Below are 18,773 nucleotides of genomic sequence, written 5' to 3' on the forward strand. Positions count from 1 at the left end.
CCTGAGTTTTTGTTCTTTTATATCATTGAAACTCATGCCTTCGTTTTTTAACTAGCTTCAATACACGAAAGGTGATCCATGGTTTTTTACGCTTTTGAAGCCTAGCCGATTCAATACTAGGTATGAACTTCTCTGTAAGATCTAACGGCTTTTTTTTTTAAATGTGCTCCACCAATATTCCACTTCGTGTTCCTCCGCAAAGCATTCAAAAACAGGAATAAAGTCAAGAAATTTATCAGAAAGTATCCAGAAATTAAATCAAGAATTATCAGAAATTATCGGAAGTTTATCAGAACATGTTATCCGGAGCTATTGAATTTTCCTCCAGTCTTATTAAGCTGTTCTTGCGCTTTAGGGGCTGTCGTGTGCTCCTCCAGCATGCCACTCTCCTGCTTGACCTATTCCTTGCTAGCCCTGAGGTTTTCACTGTATGCATCAAGCGAGTGCAAAGTTCCTGTGTTTGCCAGCAGTGGTCCGTAAGTTGATGTACCCTTGAGAGACACATATATTCCAGAGCTCAGTGTGTGTAAGATCCTACGAAAGCATTGTTATCGAATGCTAATGCTACCTGTTGAATGTTTGCGAACTAAAACAAGCATATAAACGATCATGAGCCTTTGGAAACTATGCTGAGGTGTATACGCTTTAGCACTTGGTCTTCTGATGCTACATGTACGAAGCGCTGACGGATAAACAGTTCAGCTGTTACCACGCACACAGGCTGCCAGACGGTGGTCCTTACGTGCTATTCTAGCCACGAGTCCCGCGCAGGGAAGGCAGCTCGCAAAATTATCTGAGACTGTTGAGAGCCATCGGTCTCGCATACCAGCTGCTCTCCAATGACCTGAAGAATGGCTTTTGAAGTCATGCCATAAGCATTATGTTCGGTTTTATATGCGTAAAAATTTCTAAGCCTGTTGAGAGCAATCGGTCACGCATACAAGCTGCTCTACATAGAGGGACCTGAATGACGGCTTTTGGGTCTATGGCATAAGCGTTATGCAAATTTTTTTATGCGTAGAAACTAGCTGCAATCTGGCCTGATCGCGAGCATTGTATTGTGTACACTGGTATGTTATTTGAGTTATGCCCTCGCTTTTCCTGTAAGTTCACAAAGCCTATCCCTCCGATGAATACACTTCGGATCTCAGTCACTCAATCTAGAGAGCGACGGTGCGTCCAGCAGGAATCCTATATTATAGCAAGATTCTTATTTCTGAAATATTTTATCAGCTATCTGTTACTATTCAAAAATTGTTAAACTTCAGTTTTCTGATACGTTTGGTTGCGCGCGTTAACGCTCAAATAAAGTAATGTTGACAGCAATAAAGAACATGGGCTAAAGGTACAATTTAGAGCACGTGTTGTTATCTTGTAGTCCACAGCTTCGTCATTAGAGGCAGCCCGTAAAACATTAGATATTTATAACGTTCGGTGCAGAATGACCAGCCTAAGTTTGGTACTTATTCTTCAAGCTTGCCTAAATTTTGTTTATATGCATACAGCCCCTTTGTAAACTGCACAAGTTTAAATTTTTACATAATAATAGCTAATAATTTTTTAAAGCGCACTTTTGGCAGCATTATTTCACTTAGTTATGCATTGCTGGATGAGCGCACACCAATTGTAGAAAGCGGAGATTCACAAGAATACGACTCTCCACTTTGTCCTGGTCAATGCGCTGTCTCCCCATTACGGTATGATTATTAATCACCCACTCGCCCAACTTTCCACATTGCATTTTCACATGTGAAGCAAGATAAAGGTGCTATAAGTAAACTACCTGAATGTTCTTGTACGTAATAAAATCGTGTAGCAACGTGCGCACAACTTGTGGTCTATGACGAGGAAGTCGCGTTGTACACGTCAGCTATCCAGAGGAGACGATATTTAGCCCAGGTTCGAGAAGCCGCACGTTTTAAACTTTCTTGGCAGCCTCACTGGACAGGTGGGGCATTACATTTAATGAACAGCTGTGATATTTTATTTTTGGAAGACCTACGCATGTAGTTTTTTCGTGTATATGGCTGACATAGAGCAGCCCCCATGTTCTGCTGCGGCCAGCTTTAACTTACCATGAAATGATTGGCGACCTTTTACGAAGTCACGGAGCTTTTGACAATCTTGCGGAATGAAATTTGGAAGGAGCAATTTATGCATATTTAAAATGTCCTGGAAGATGTCCTTCGCTGTCTTTATGGAAGTGTGCAGTCCGTTCTAAGCCAGAATTGGTACCTGAGGGCTACGAGAAACGTAGTATGGTTAACATAATTGTGTGGGTAGCACTTACTGTTCTTCGCGCAGCTATCGCGCTGGAAAGTAACGCAGCCCAAACACCACTGGTAAAAAGAGATGGCACCCCTTCTGTAAAAGAGGTATGTCACTTTCAATTTTTTATAAGAACATCTTGCCTTCTGCTTCCTGCCCTTGGTATTATAACATTGATGCATCTTGTCTTCTGCTTTCGGCCCTTGGTATTATAGCATTGATTGCACGTGAGTTTAAAAGAAGAAAATATATCGGAAATAACAAATGCCTATACTTCTTTCAGACAAGAGCAATAATGCATTGTAAGAATTCTTGTTTATGCTGACTCTCTTCTGTCTTAGTACCCGTACTGTTCCACACGAAAAAAAAAAACTTCATGAAAATAAGAAGTGAAATTTGTTTCCAGTGCCCATGAAGTGTGGGTCATGCACGTTACGCTTCCAGCAGCTAGGTTTTATTTTTCTGTAGTAAGAGCTTATTCGAATGTGTTCAGATAATGGCTTCAGTTTGGCACTGAATACTGGGTCACCACAAGTTCGTGCCAAATGCGTTTTCATACTAAAACACGATTGTAGTGCATGACCGAATTATCACAAACATATGGCTTAGACGAACTGCAAGAAAAAATTGTTCACAAACAGTGTTTTGCGTTACAATCGAAAAGAATCACATCACGTCGTCGTTCTCTCGGACTTTATCTATTTGTACCTCATTAAAAGGTAGTTGATGTACACTGTTCACAGGTGGCAATGGTGCACACTATTACAACCGTGCAGAGTGGTGCTCTCAGTATGCACTATTTACTTAGTTTATTTTTCGCGGCCGTTAAACTTAGCGGTGAAATTCTCGTATGAGGATGACAACCTCTGAGCAACGAGTTTGTTGAGCCAGGCAGACATTAGGAGAGCAACCGTACTCACTAAATGAACTTCGGTTGAGAGCAACGCGGTGCGTAATCGTGTACGGTATAATGGTAAATGAAATTAGTTTGGCTCCGGATACGGAAATGAAATACTGCGCGTTTTGTCACTGGAGTCTTTTTTATTACTGCTGCTCCGTGAAAAATGGCCACGAACCATTCATATTTTAGTAAGACACGCTAATAGTTTAAAGAATTTGAACGCCTAGTACCTTATAGTTATCAAACAAATACGAAGAGTCTAGTTATAAAACTTCTTTTTTTAGATATTTACTTCAGTATCTGAACGGTGAAAGCCATTTCCTTTTCTTGTCATTCGACAGATCGGCAATGTCCTATATCGCGTTTAAAATTTGCTACAAGAATTGATTTTGAGAGCATCGGGAGGCCACGCGGAAGATATTTTTGCATGGTGTGTTAAAAAATTTACCCAGTGGAATGGCAGTAAGCAAAACATGAAGCAGACATGCCTATCGAAGAGCCCATAAAAGGCAATTTATTCGTTGTCTCCAAATAGGTTGCAATATAGAAGCAATAGAGATCTTAAATCAACATTTCAGTAAGAGAGAGTATTCACCATCAACTTGTACAACAATGTGGCCAATGTGATAGAAATAATGAATACACAGCATCATGCTCAGAAGCACTAGGTAACAGGCGCCAAACTACAGGATGCAGTTCCTTTTTTTTTCTTCTTCTTGTTCGCACGAAACACAGCGTAACTCACTTCCTTAAAATGTATTCGTGAAAACTGGCCAGATACAGCGATTAGGATACCCACGTGAAGGGTTACTGTATATTGATCCTATCACTATCCTGAGTTCTATGCGCCGCACACAATGTTTGGCACGTTTAATTAAATGTTTAAATACCACAAATTTTGTTGGTAGCTGCCGACAATCTACGTAAATATAATAAGATGAGCGTTGTTATGAGCCTTTTCACGATGCATGTTGCACATTGCATAAAGCAGCGGCTCTTCAAAAGTTTGCTAATTTAAAATCTACGTCGGACCCTATCCTACATACCTTCGACCCTTCTCCCAGCAAAATCCATACTGACGTCAGTGGGATAATTCATCGGAGCACTGCTCGTATAACGATCTAAAGACGCAGAACACGTTGTTGCTTATGGGAGTCGTTGACTCACCAACTCTGAACGAAATTCTTGTCACAGAACAAGAACCTCTCAAGGCTATTTTCGCTGTTCAGAAATTTCGCTGTTATACTAACGGTCGTCTTTTCAAGATCGTCATCGACCACAATTCTTTATGCTCGCTTGTAAGCCTTCGGTATCCGTCTGGTCGTCTGGCACGATGGGCTTTACGACTTCCTGACATTGTGGTAACTTACAGGCGTGACCACCGTCATGTTAACGTCGATTGTCTTTCTCGCCTTCTATTGGCAATGACACACTCAGATGAAGACACTTTCGAAAATTGTCTGGCTGCTATTGCTCCTGAATTCCCCGAGGTTACCACTTTTTAGCCGGAACAGCATAATGACGTAAGCTTGGAGCGTTTTATGTCGCGGTCCCTCTTCTAATGTCAGTAGTCGGTTATCTATCTTTGATGGCCTGCTGTATAAGACGAATTGACCTTTTCGGTAGGGCGCATCGATAGCAGAGCCACCGTTCAAGGCGGAGACACCTTTAAGCTAGTCCGCGCATCCTTTCGCTAGCGCCGGCGCCATAATGGTTCTCTCAGTCACGGTTGTGCACTGATATTAGTGTATCTTACCGGAGCGCTTGCTGTCCGCTCCGCTCAGTCCGGCATATGCTAGCAAATGCCACACAACCGCTTAGCGGGAACCCTATTGCGCTTGCGTCACCTACACTCGTGTTCCTTGCGATACGTACAGGTGGTACTATATTTATTAGGAGTTTTATGTTCGCTGCTTGTGGCATAACGATTCATCAAATCAGCTAGCTCCCGCCTCACCACCGGACAGCCATGCATGACTGCACACAATTACTATCACAAATAAAAACCGGGAAGTAAACTGCAAAGTGCTCACCTGTTGTCTTTAAGGATGCGGTAGAATTTCACGTCGCATGGCTCACTTCGCCTTGATGTGTTCGTGCACCATCGAACTATACACGAACAGCGACATCTGCGAGTCATTGCGGAAAAAAAGCCAAGGAACGTGCAACGGTAGGGTACCACATGGACCACACTGCTAGCGAGGAAGGCGAAAACCGCAAAACTGATCGCATAATGACAGAAAACAAATTGCTGCCGTTTTGGCCGTTATCAGCACGGCCGAAGGCGAGCGCGGGCCGCGCCAGCCTCGCCGCCCATAGTTGAAGGCGAGAGAGAAACGACATAGTTGAGAGAGGATTTACAAGAAAAAAAAGGAAAAGACGATTTTGGTTTCGCATCCATTTCATGGATGGCGCTGTAATTCGCGCGGACAGAAAACCAGCGGCGTTTCCGAGGCCTGTCTCGGCAAGACGCGCTTATCAAATGCGAAATCTACGTAGTTCCCTGCAGTATCTCAGAACGTTAAATCTGAGCGGAGCGGAGCATAAGCGGCGCTCTGCTAAAACTGTTTATCGCTGTCCGCTGGACGCCTTTTTATTGCGATAGCAATTATAGGCGTTAACACTTCAAGCGGATTTTTACCGTGCGCGTCGCCATCGCCGCGAGGTTCCGTTTAAAGTCCAAGGGCGATAAAATAGTCGCCGCGCGCCGTATGTGCGAGTGAAAGCGCGCGGGGGACGCGCGCCTTCGCGGAGAGCTAACGCGCTGCGGAGAGAAAACGCTACTTCCGTCGCGCGGAATAAAACTACTATCCCTACTCCTTATAGCTCTCTACTAATTTTCTATCGCAATTGATGCTTTGTCGTTCGGGCGAAACTGCGAAATTTTTTCAGCTTGTTTGCGGCTAGCTTGGTGCGTGTGTGTTTGTGAGTGCATGTGTCGAGTGCGCGTGTTCGTATGTGTGTGTGCGGGTGCGCTTGTGTGCGTGTACTCATTCGTGTGGGTGCATTTAAAAGTGTGCAGTATGTACATCCATGTTTGTGTGTGTGTGGGTTTGACAGTGTGTGTGTGATGTGCTTGACAATTTCGCAATGTGTGTGTACGTGTTGGTGTGCATGTGCACAATTACAGCTGTTTTTTGCTTATGTCAGTGTGTGTGCAAGTGTTTGTGAGTGCGCGCGTACGTGTTATGGGCGTGTACACATATTGTGTACGTACGTGTTAGTGTGTATGTGCATACGTATGCCTGTTTGCGCGTCCGTCTTTGTGTGTATGTGCATACGTATGCCTGTTTGCGCGTCCGTCTTTGTGTGTATGCATGTTTGTGTGTATGTGCGTCTGGGACACAGAGCGTCTGCGCGTGCCGGGTTTTTTGTATGCTTGCATTTGTATGCGCGCATGTATGTGTGTATGTGTCCTCGATAGTGTGTATCTTTGTACTTGTTTGTCAGAGTTTTGGTGTGTTTGTGCATGCGTGTTTGTGTGTGTCTGTGTACCCACGTTTGTACGGGTCTGTGTGCTTGTGCCCGTGACTGTGTGTTTCTGTGCGCGCGTATTTCATGCAGTCGTAAGCGCTTAGTTATTGTGGCACAGGGATTGCCGTAAAAATGTTTTCTTAAAGTTATTTGTCTATCTGTCTGCATTCACGTGTATTCATATAGGAACTCCGGTATAAACATTCCGATTAAATGCCTAATTTCCTGTTTCAGACCTTCTTACAAATGTGAAAGCGAACACTTCCTTTACCAAATTCCTACTTATTTCCTACTACTAATCCTACTAACATTTCTGTGGTAATTATGCGGACTATCTCACCAAAATCACGACGTTTTTCTTACACTTTCCGAGGCAGCGCGGTGGAGATGACAACCAATATAGTGCCGGCGCATACCATGTCTTAACTCTGAAAGCCAGGCTTGGTATCAGGGCGCCCTACTATTCATAAACATGCAGTGCCGCGCTTTCCGTCCTTGGCGTCTTTTATCCAAAGTGGGCGCCGGGCAGCTGCCGTCAGTGCCAATGTGAAGGCGTCATGTGAATGCTTCGTTTTTAACAGCGGAGCTGTTTATGCCGGGAGTATTGTGTCTGCTGATTCCAAAAATGTAGGCTGATCCTGGCGACAGTGCAGAAAGGGTTAAGCGCAATGGCACACACCCCTGTGAACTAGCGAAGCTAAGCCTGGCTAAGTCTATGAAGCGTGGTTGGGACTACTTAACCTTAGTCAATCATTGATAGGCAATTGATAGTCAATCAATAGCTAATCGATTATGGATCAATAATCAATAAATGCCAGAAAATGCTGGGGTTGACTTGGTAGTGCTTATGCTAGCCCAAATACGTAGTCAATACCTTGCGATAGCTAATCGATAGCTAATCAATAATCGATCAATAATCAATAAATTCTGGTAAATGCTGGGGATGAATTCGTAGTGCTTAGCATAGGCTTTGGTACTTGCCTAGTTTGTTAAGAAAGAAACAGCAAATTTGTCTTCATCTACACCTCGCCGATGCACCCTCGAGTAACTATTGGGAGCGTATCTCGAAGGATATGCGCTGCCTTATTGTAGACGACAGAAGTGACATAGGCGTCGTGTTTTAGACAATACTTAGACATATAAATCTTTTTCAGCTTACTTGCCATGTTTGTCAATAAACAAAACTGCGAATTTGTTTTTCTCTGCACTCCTCGCTGTTGGTAATGTCTGAAACATGAGAGAGAAATAGAGAGTATTGTGCATGCATTGGTTTATTAGAATGCACTGTGAGCGTCTGCCGCCGTATAATGCATTTTTTTCTTTCTTCTAGTTTGTGGATACACAGGAACCAATATGGACATGCATTTCAACCGAAAAAACAAAGCTATTATGCAAAGTCGATGTAAAAGTGAGCTCTCATGTAGAAAATATTCAGTTCAATCGATCTTTTTACATGGGCTATCACAAGTAAGTTTTCCTCCAAATAAAGAGATTATCATGTGCACTCACCTTCATTTATGCCTCAGCTGGACAACGTACGCCTGCACCGGCACATTCGACACGGGAAACCAACAGGAAATGCGTGTTACAGGTGGGTGAAAGTGGAGTCGGTTGTTTACTTTGTCGTAAGTAGAAATCTCGAAGTTAAAAACACTTTACTTTTCGCGTTAGACAACAATAAAGTTAGTTGTCTGCACTAATCTACAAACGTTTTCATACAGGCAACAACTGTAACAAATTTTAAAGAAGGACCATGTGGACAAATGTACACCTTGTGTATTTTTTCCGGTCACTGTTTTCATCAGCAACTATTGAAACGGTAACGGTCGGCGAAAAATGCGCTTTGATATTTCAGAAGCTTGTTGTATGTATTCGAAAATTTCAAGTCAAAATAATATTGTGTATTCTGTATGCGTGCGCGATGCGAATAGTGGTTTACATTCTCGAGCGAATGCGAGCACCAGTGATTGCGCTGGAACGTGCGATGAGTCATGCACAAATAGCCGCGGCACTTGTCTCGTAGATCAAATTATGACGAAAAATCACCGTGCTTGCCTCTATTGTCCTTCTTACAGTGTTGTTTGTGTCGCTGGGCACAAATTCGCCCAATGAAGTGTTCCATCTTTAACTAATACCCTTGGTAGTGCTTCCCCCTAACTACAGCGTGACAATATCAGCATAAGTATTACAGTGGTACGTCCTTTATATAGAATGACTTTTGAATGTAAAGGATTTGGCAAGTTACACTTTCTGAAGAATACAAGAAATACTCTGCCTTCATAACGCCATTTGACATCTATCAGTATCAACGACTCCCGTTTGGATGGAAGAACTCACCCGCTTGGTTCCAGAAGATGATGAACGACGTCTTGGGACGGTCGACGTTTAGCCGACTGAACTGGTCGTTTGCAGCACTTTAGCTCAGCTTCTGTTAGTCGCAATTTGGTAACTGCATAACGATTAGTCTGTTTCGCCTCGGCTTCTTCTTGACGCATTGCAGGGTCCATCTGACGCTTTGCCCGCTTCCGTTCGGCCTGCCCTGCTTACCGACGTTGGCGTCGCTTTGGCTCGGCATGTGGTCACCATCGCATCGCCTCCGCCTTCTTTGGATGACACTCCTCGGCGCCATTTTCCTGACCACCTCGTAATAAACTGCACAATACATGTCTGAGCTCGTCAAACGCCATAGGAAATATGAGAAGTCCTCCACAGCCTGCCATGGCGGAATTTTCTCTTCACCCCTGGCGGTACGCCACCTGATAGTGTCGAATCGCGAAGCCATGTGCCACCTTTTTTTTTTCAAATCGCTCCTATAGTTTGTCGTCACACCACCCTGTCCTTCCTACACCCGACCCCCCCTTTGCCTTCTCACCTCCTCTTCATCCTTCTTTCCTGATCTCCACTTGTGACGTCGCACACATCCCTCTTCCTCTCCACTATTTCCTGCTCTCCCATTCCACTAGATACCCAATTAACGCCACCGGGCTTTCGTTCGCATGAGCCTTAAATGTTGACGAATGCAAACAAAATCTTGATTTTGTTCCAGCTGTCTGGCTGGTCGGTTTTCTTTCGCTTGCGAGCTAACGCCTTGAAATTGTGGACCTAGCCTAGGTACCTATAGTAACCGTTCTGATATTGAACTCCTGTGCCATAGGTGCTTCTGGAACTCCCAAAACGTTTATTCATAAATATTGCAGATGTTTAAATTCGAGCCTCCTCTTTGGCAAATGTGAAACTTAAAGCTTTTTTTCACAGCCGCGTATTTAGTCCATAGAACACTGCTCGATCGCGTAATTGTGACGCATGTTTTAGGAAGAATTAGTATTTTTATTTCGCTGCTTGTTCCAATTATCTTTCGGCTTTAGGCATTCATTTTACTGCCTTTAAACTATTCCTATTTTATCGTTACTATAAATGAAGCTGCAAACAATTTTAGGGGAAAATATTGAAAATTATCAAATGTAGAGCCAATGCAGAGGCCGAACAGGGTTTTATAGCCTTTTTTCAGCCGCTGCACTGAATAGAGTCCGTTTAAGAGAAATGGTTGGCAACACTGGTGCACTATCAACATTCGAAAACTTGTTCCAAGTGTCCTTAACCATACAAATTTGGTCTGTATGATTACAAATATGAGTGAATTATGACCAAAATAGGTTCCCAGAAAAGTACAGGCTTGTCGAAATGTCCAAGAACTTGTACGTGGTTTCTGCGCCACAACTGTAATGTAATGCCTTTTAAATTGTCCCAAGACATGTACAGCATGACAATGCAAACCTATAGGAAAAGTGCAGTGTATACAAACTAACAGAAGCTACAATACTTTATGTATAACGCTTTTGAAATCACAGCAGATTTTTACACTACCAGAAATGACATTTCGATGCACAGTAAGTAAAATTCGGTATAGGAATGTGTCGCTAATGCAACTGTTTTGTGTTTCTTTAGCAAAAAATGAACGTCAAGATTACAATGAGACATTGTTGTACAGTGGAGCCAACTATTCCTGTGGTGTCTTTATGGTGCAACCAGTAACCAGATCTGGTAAGTTTCCACAACAATTTGTTATTTGATTTAGCACACTTTTGTAGCTCCGAAATGTGCAACTTCAGCGGCGGAACGCTTCATGTCACCTAATACCCACTAAAAGGTAATGAAGTTCAATACACACCATTTCGCTTACATCCTTATGCTTTGCAAATTCGGTTTGGAATGATGAATTTTTGTTGATGCTCGGTCTGAAATTTTTTTCTGTTCTGTTGTCAATTTTTTCAGTTGTGAGAGATGATTGCGTGAAATGCTCGAATGTTCATGTGACTTAACAAAGTGCGCAGTAGCCTACTAGCAAATGGTTGAATGGATTATTATGCATAGAACTTGGCATTTAGGGCCAAACTAGAACGATTCATTGACGTAATGTTTCATTTGTTTCTATAGTTATTACAGTGCATGACCTATGGTTATGGTCACTAGAAATTATTGTACCGGCCAGTGTTTGGGTTGTCATGACTAATTTTGGGTATCGAAGTGCTGTATTTCAAGGACGACGAACTTCCCGCCATGGAACTTCAATTTTGAGCAATCTTGCTTCATTATAGGAAGTGCATCACATACGGGTACATAAATCCTTCGGTGTTTTTTACGTCTATGATAAAACAGAAATAAGAACAGATGCAGGTCACTCACGGTGGACACAGTTTGTCTTGAACTCTCTCAGAAATTGAGGATTAGGACAAGGTTGCGTGCTTGGTAATGGATCTTTAAGCTTCTCGTGTCTAGACAAGGCCTAAAGCAGCCCACGACCATTTTCTCTTCCAGAGCTTTTTCTTCTGAAATCGTGTGATTAACTTGTACTTGTTAAATCGGTACGAATAATACGTAGGCAATGCTATTTGACGCTGGTTGTTAGTTTCCGTATACGAATGATTAAACATCACATTCTTGTCATAAGTAACCACATTGGTATTAAACCGCGACGACAGCCTTAAACCTTGAAGCGTCACATCTGGATCCGATGTAATACATGTTATAAAGTTTTGATAAAGGGTGTCCGCCGACATGGTGCACACTTTTTCCTGATTTCGGGAGGCAGGTTGCAGCACAATACCTAGCATTAAACTCCTAATGCCCTCGTAATCCTAACAAATACCCACAAAAGTAGGGTAATTTCTCGCATTTCTGAAATTCGTTTAACACATGCGTCGTCGGCTGTATTCGATTGGCTCTAAAACACTCTAACCAGGCATGCAAATTTAAACACCGAACTTCACTGTTATTTTTATTCTTGCACTTCCCATCACGCATCAACGAGGTGCTCTGTGTGCTCGTCTTTGGTCCTTTAGCAGATTATTCTAACAGCCACGGCGGAGTTCACAAACTTCCAAGGAACGTCCGCAGGACATGATCCTTGCTCTTCTGGTAAATCTCGTGTCAGTTGGTTAACTTGTTGGGAAACAATTTTTATGCAACAATGGGTTTGATGAATGAAGCGTATTTTTGGCATTCACGAGAAAGATAGAGTTGGAAAACCCATTGTAAAATTTAACACGTGAAACATCACGCTGGTTGTAAGATGGAGTATGAAGTGTATTCTTTGCATAAAAAAACTAAAAATTACATCTGCTGAGTATATTTCTGTAGTTTGTGCTTAACTGGCAATTGGCACCTCAGATAAACGTTATAGTAGAAGCGATTGAAATGTATGCATAGATGCACAGAGTAATACCCCTGCCACACGAGCACAAAAATATCACATTACCTTGGCAATGCGCTAGCTTTTGATGCCCGTCATTTGCTTGATTGTCCCTTCATTATTCTATGCGTGCGCCAGAACTAATTTGACTGAGAAATACGTACTCTCGAGGCCATACGTATTCTCAGTGTGGTACAATTGAAGCATTTGAAACAGCGTCTATAATAAAAAAGTAATTTATTCAATAAAAACATTCAACTACAACACCCATGGCAGGATTCTCACTGGGCAAATAGTACTTAGGTCGGCCTTGCAACCAGGTTCGATGTGGTAGACGCTATTTTTCTTTTGGGCTTCGGATTTCACATGCGCCGGCCGAAGTTTCTATAGTCGGTTGCCATTTTGCAAAAGACAGGAAGAAACTCAAGCTAATGGTACTCCTAATATGCTAACTGTTGAACTTCACCTCTCACGAAGGCAGAATACACATGTACGAACATTTATTATTTATTGCCCAAAAGCTCTTCACTGCAGAAGACGCTTTGAATCGACTACATCTTTTGTCAAATATCAATGAATATGGACGTGTGGCAGCTCCGCAGAAAAAAAAATGGCATTGCAGATCTTGAGCCCTAACAAATGAATTACGTTTTTTGTGCTCGAGTAGCACAGGATGAGCAGTGCATGAGACAATTTTGAAGCTCGGCTTCGTGGCTCGCCGTCGTCTACTCTAGCATATCCTGTCACTAGGTGTCCCGAGGAAGCCGGAAAAGCAGCAACAGCAGATGCTTTGTCAAGGTGAGGCCCAACTTCGTCGGCGTTCAAGGCATGTCCGAGAAATATTAGCGCTTCGTATCCGAAGTGACATTTATCGACAATATCGCTAAAATTGCAGCACTGCTCACTAGTACCTGACAGCTATGTTTTGCTGTGAAGCGCAAGTGATCTTGTAGAATTCCATGCTTTTCGTGCGGTGACTCGATGAGAATTGCGGCAGTGTGTGACGGGGCGTTAAAATGACACCAAAGGGATGCCCAGGTAGCAAGATATGGCAGACCAGATGATTACAGGTGCATAGAAAGCATGATACTTGTTAAAGTGCCGACGCAAATTATGAGTATAATTAAAGAAATCAAGTGCAGCCGCAGCTCAGGCTACGCAGTGCCGAAGAGATATTCTCTTCTTTTCACAAAAGACTACCCCCCCCCCCCCCCGCCTTCAGCTATACCAGAAACGTTCAGTTTGGTTCAGCATACTAATGAAATTATAGGGCGTAAACGTATGACGTATGAGCTTCTTCGAATTTCTATGTCGCGTGAAACAGAGATGAGATAGGCATTGCCCGAAAGACGCTGGCGGCAGCGAGTCAAGACGCGCTCACTTCGGTTCCCTGCATTTTCGCAACTTTTCTAGTATTTCATCGTCGCGTGTCCATGTTTATTTGCGCACATCCTTATCCGTGAAGCTGTAAGGACCACGCGGATACTCTTTTTTGCCACAGTGAGTGACTCTTCACGATTTTACGGACATTGTTGCGCTTCCGTCGGCGGCGTCTAACCAGCACTTCGGAGACCACGCCTTGGCTTAGCTCATCTAGGCCACCCAGGCAGCCTCCGGGGCGGCTCGGCGCCACTTGGCCGCTACCATGAGGGAATATCAAGTAGAGCGAGAAAATATTCTCCCGGAATAAGTTTCTGGGCTCGTCAATCGTGTGGTGCATTTAACAGGGGCCTTATAGCATAACACTATACAGTACTTTAAATGGCTATAAATAAATGCGATGTGATGCATATGTGATTTGATTGCTTATTTAGGATTGCATTTTTTGAACGTTGAAGTTGAATGGAGGCATATTCAATTTAAGTTGCGTAGCCTTTATTTTAGATCATGTGGTCGTTGATTACACACACGCACACTTTCCCGGACAACTCTACACTTGCACCGTATTCCCTTGTGATTGCTGTGGTAGACGATCAGATGCTCTGCCGTTGCCCATACACCGGATCGGCCTTACGGGCGCGATCGCGCTCGCACTTACGTTTGGGTACGGCAGCCTCTTCTGTCGTGCGCTGCACCCGCGGCCTGCCCATGGTGACAGCCGGGTACGCATCGCGTGAGGCGCGTAATGCAATGCAGATTTATCCAGTTCGTCTGGGTAGCGTGGCGTTGCAGTTCCCAGTGTTCTTATCTGTACAATTACGAATGTAAACTGTAGTGTTCTACAATACGTATGTCGTGCACCGTTGTTATATTGTGCGCAGATACGCAGTCATTGTTCTATTGTATACGTAGATGCGCAGATAGTTCCATTGTGTAAGTTGCATTTCCTGCAGTGCAGTGCGTTTTCGGCGCTCATGGACGAATCTGTAAGACATAGAAAGCTTCGCTTTAAAAGTCAATTGCTGCCGGAGTAGAAGCCGCGCCCCCTCCTTACTGCGCTGCCTCCGCGCTTTCCTCCTCTCGCGCGCGAGATTGAGCCGCAATCGCCAGTTTCCCTTACTCCCAGTCGCGAAAGACGCAGTTGGTACAGCCCGATGTGCTATCCATTCAACCACAGGCTACCGAGGGCCAAGGTACGACGGAAAGCGGTTAGTAGCAAACATACATTATTGACAGGAAGCCCTGGAAAAGTGCGTGAAGTAACGATACACTGCTAAGGCATCAAGATAAAACAGATGACGGAGCAAATCTCGCCAAGAGCACAAGCGTCCTGTGTTTACGTACACGTGCCCACAAAATAACTCGGAACGCCGGACCGGTGGCCGATCGCCGGCGGAGCACACCCGCGGAAAAATACAGCCATGGTCCGCGCGTGCGCGGCATCCCTAGCACGCAAGCCTCTCTCCCTAGTGCATCTAGATAAGCGTTGCCTTGCGTCAAAAAACTAGCGGTTTGTTCTTAGCGCTGCAAAAAAACATCTGGGAGAAAAATGGGATGGGGGCTGTGGAATCGGGGCCTGTAGGTTACAACGTGCTCGCACGCTATGCAGCGTAATCTCTACACGCACGCGTAATCATTGCGGCGTATTCGCGTCGGAACCTGCATTCATGTAAGAGATAGTCATGATTTCTGGATAGCTTGGGTGGATGGAATTCTTGAGCGCTTATAACTGAGCGGTGACCGGTGAGTTCACCATGCTCTACTTTTAATTATACCTAATGGCTTGCATTTCTGAGCAAATTATTTCGCTTAAGGAAACTATGAATTCATAGCTTATCTTTCATGTGGGCGAGCACCCCGGCATAATAGCACAGGAGCGAACTTTTCAACCTGATTATCGTGTTGCGCGATGTATTTTAGTTCTTGTTCGACTATATTCCGAGACGCATTTACTACTTGGGAATTAGATCAGAACTTTGACTGTAGCACGACGGCTCCTTTAAGAAGGATGGCTGCATGTAGTAATGTTTCCAAAATGACATCAGATTGCGTATTCCAACACGCCAATTTCGTGCACAGGAATTAAATTGATGCATTCGGCACTATATAACAAAGGTATCTTCAATGCTTCGCAGTCACAATGAACATCGCATAGTGCGCTACTTATTCATGAAATCTGGCCGCTTCGCTTTGCCTTTAGTAGGGAGTTCGATCGCGTGTCTGCGTTGGTTGGCTTAAATATTCATTTTTTGTTCAGTGTGGTGATTCATTGCTAATGAAGGTGGTGTTCTGCTGTGTGAGTTAAATGTGTATGACAAAAAATTCAGTGGGGTCCCATATCGATTACTAAGACGACTTTGAGGGCGAAAGCTTTAATGCGTTAACGCCATTTCATTTGCGATTGCTCGCTTAATTATTTCGGCTAATTAATTAAATAACTCTTAATTGCTCGTATTTCGGCTTAATTATTTTCCTACTTGCTGTTACGGAGTCTTGAATTGATCCTAATTTTTATGTACTACTCTTTGAAATTCTTAATTAATCTTAATTTTGCGTGACGAGTCTTATCACGGAGTCTCGAATTAATGTTACGTAGTCTCTATTTCTGTTCACAACCCTTAATTATTATATTATTCGTAATTATTCTGAGTTACTTAGTAATTCACTTCAGCATGCATTAATAAAGGTGTCATAGGATATTCGTGTATCGGTCTTATTAATTACCCTAATTACTTTTAATTAGTCTTCGGTACTCTTGAATTACTCTTAATTTTAGCTACTTGGTGCTTAATTCGCTTTTACATGCTTAATTGAACGGTAGAGGTGTAGTATGCTGTACCTCAAAACCAATTTTTCTTCTGTTTAGTTGTCACAGAGCCCGTGCCATAGCTTCGATTAGTTTCGTTTGGTCTAGATTGGTGTGTATCCTTGTCTGTTTCACTTTATTTTTTATAGCTTGCTCTTGCTCCTAAGTGTTTTTTTTTTTAGTACTTCGCCTTTGTGTTGTAGCCTCCTTTGTATGTTGTAGTTTGCTTTTTGTTTTGTAGCTTGCTTCAGTTTATAGCTTGCTAAAGCTGCTTTATTTTCAAGTACTTGTCGCTGACTGCCGGGTACAGCCCGACAAGCCTTCATGGCTTGGGCTGACCAGCTATTGAATTTGAAATATTTTCATGAAATAAAGGATATTATTTTTACTATAACAATTTGTAGAACACGAAAATGAAAGGTGTCTTCACAGAAGCTGCGGCGTGTTTGCTTCGTGACTCACGGTCCGATGCAGCGAAATGGCGAAAGGCGCACAATTTGCGGGCCGGCGACCGTGTTGCAGGTTTTTTTTAGCGCGCGAAGTCCAGTTGGCGAGCGGCGTCCAGCTGTCGAGTTGCATCGGCGATGATACGAACATTGTGGTCGGACTCCGTAGTGTCTTGTACAGCCACTTGAGTTGCGCCACGCTCAGCTTCAGGAATGAGAGTGGAAGAGTTCGCAGCATGCGTCGCGAACGCGCGAAGGCGTTCTGCTTCACGCTGATAAACATTACGTGTAGTCGGGTTATTCGCACAAAAACACAAAGATGTAATGCCAAGTTATACAGGAAAGAGGTGAACAAAAAACTGATCGTAAGAATTCAGTTTGATGAAAAAAAAAATTACACAGCCGCAACACATGCCATCCCCACCGGCATAGCGTCGAGCGAACAGTTCGCTACCTTGATGTTTCCCCTTTTTTTCCCGCTTTCCCACTACTTCGCGTACGCTATAGCAGTCGTCATCTTTTCGCTCCCTATTGTTTTGTGTTTCTGCAAGGCCGCGAACGCATCTCAGCGGTGAATGCACAACTGCACGGGATCGCATTGCGACCTGCGTCATTTTATCGTGTTCGCACGACCCGTGTGAGACATGCTGCGTGTGAAATGTTTGGTTGAAGTGTCTCACGTCCAAGTGCTGCGGCTGTACACTTTTAACGACAGCTCCCTTGAGGCCCTCAAAGAAGCTGTCGCGGCGTGCCTTGATCTCGGAAGCGTCGTCGGGTTGTCGAAATGCAGATTTCAGGTAGGAGCAAAAGCTTTCTCCCTCCAATTGAGCTCTGGAGCAAAGCGTGCAATGTTTCATGTGAAAGATGGACTGGCCATATTCATGATGTGGATTTCCAGAGGACGCTCAACACAGTAACGGGCGCCTGGGAGCTGCGCTCTAAAACTTGAAAATTAGTAGCGCTTGCGTATGGCTACCGTATGACACATTGTGCTTCTTCATACGATAAAAAGCTTACTCGGTCGTCTCCAAACACTGATATCCATACACTTTTGTTATAGTATATCAGCGCAACAAACACAAACAGACCGAATAAAAGAGGTGAACACAAGCGCTGACTTTCAAGTGAAGTTTATAACGTCCGCATGAAATAGACTAGAAAATCGGTCGAATATAACTGCAGTAAACGTGGCATATTGGAGTAAAATCTTTAGTAGAAACGCAGCACGACGGGCGAAGACAACAAATGGGTGTAGGGTAACAAATTTTTATTTGAAGGAACATTTATACTTAAAGAAGATGCACAAATAGTAAAAATTCAGTTCATTGCGATAACAAATAGCGATCGCGATCATCGCGACCGCACGGCCCAGTCTCTCGATCGGCCGATCAAAGTGCCCAGATATAACGAGATCAATCTTCACTCCTTTTGTCCAATTTTTAAATGTTTCTCTTCAACAGACATATGTTTTAATTAAACTTATATAGGAGTTCTTTGACATGATAAAGAGTGTGTCGACAACACTCAACGTTCCGCTGTAACATAGGTATATCCATTTCGAAAGTTTTTTGTGCTTTGTGTCTGGGAAAGATTACTGTACTTACAGAGCCTTTCATGTCCCTGGGATGCAAGATTTCTCTTTGGTGCGCACTATATGGAGCTGCGCCGTTCGTTCTGCGCCAGCCATGCCGAAGTACTGGGCTATCTATTTATCATATCTACTAAGGCGAAACACTCGCTCACGTGTGTTTCGAGACTCGCAGCCTGAGCAAAACCCTTACCCCTGAGAAGCCTAGGTATCTGGTGAAA

The 18,773-nt window shown here is 43.6% G+C and overlaps 2 protein-coding genes across 4 annotated transcripts in view; one reads left to right on the forward strand and one right to left on the reverse strand.

The window, feature by feature from the left end:
- Positions 1-18,773, reverse strand: part of LOC125946817 (uncharacterized) — a 163,367-nt gene that overhangs the window by 108,774 nt on the left and 35,820 nt on the right. The window lies entirely within an intron of this gene.
- LOC119458245 (uncharacterized) overlaps positions 2,017-18,773 on the forward strand; it is a 162,165-nt gene continuing 145,408 nt past the window's right edge. Inside the window, exons 1-4 of one of the 3 annotated variants that reach the window (XM_049670898.1) lie at positions 2,021-2,375; positions 7,974-8,110; positions 8,170-8,234; positions 10,589-10,684. In XM_049670898.1, the coding sequence (XP_049526855.1) occupies positions 2,259-2,375; positions 7,974-8,110; positions 8,170-8,234; positions 10,589-10,684 (415 nt within the window). In that variant the 5' untranslated portion in view covers positions 2,021-2,258. Of the gene's footprint in view, positions 2,376-7,973; positions 8,111-8,169; positions 8,235-10,588; positions 10,685-18,773 lie in introns of all 3 variants that reach the window. The other 2 variants (XM_037720075.2, XM_049670899.1) reach the window with 2 other exon arrangements.

The sequence above is a fragment of the Dermacentor silvarum genome, chromosome 7 (assembly GCF_013339745.2).
Source record: "Dermacentor silvarum isolate Dsil-2018 chromosome 7, BIME_Dsil_1.4, whole genome shotgun sequence".
Lineage (NCBI taxonomy): Eukaryota > Metazoa > Arthropoda > Arachnida > Ixodida > Ixodidae > Dermacentor > Dermacentor silvarum.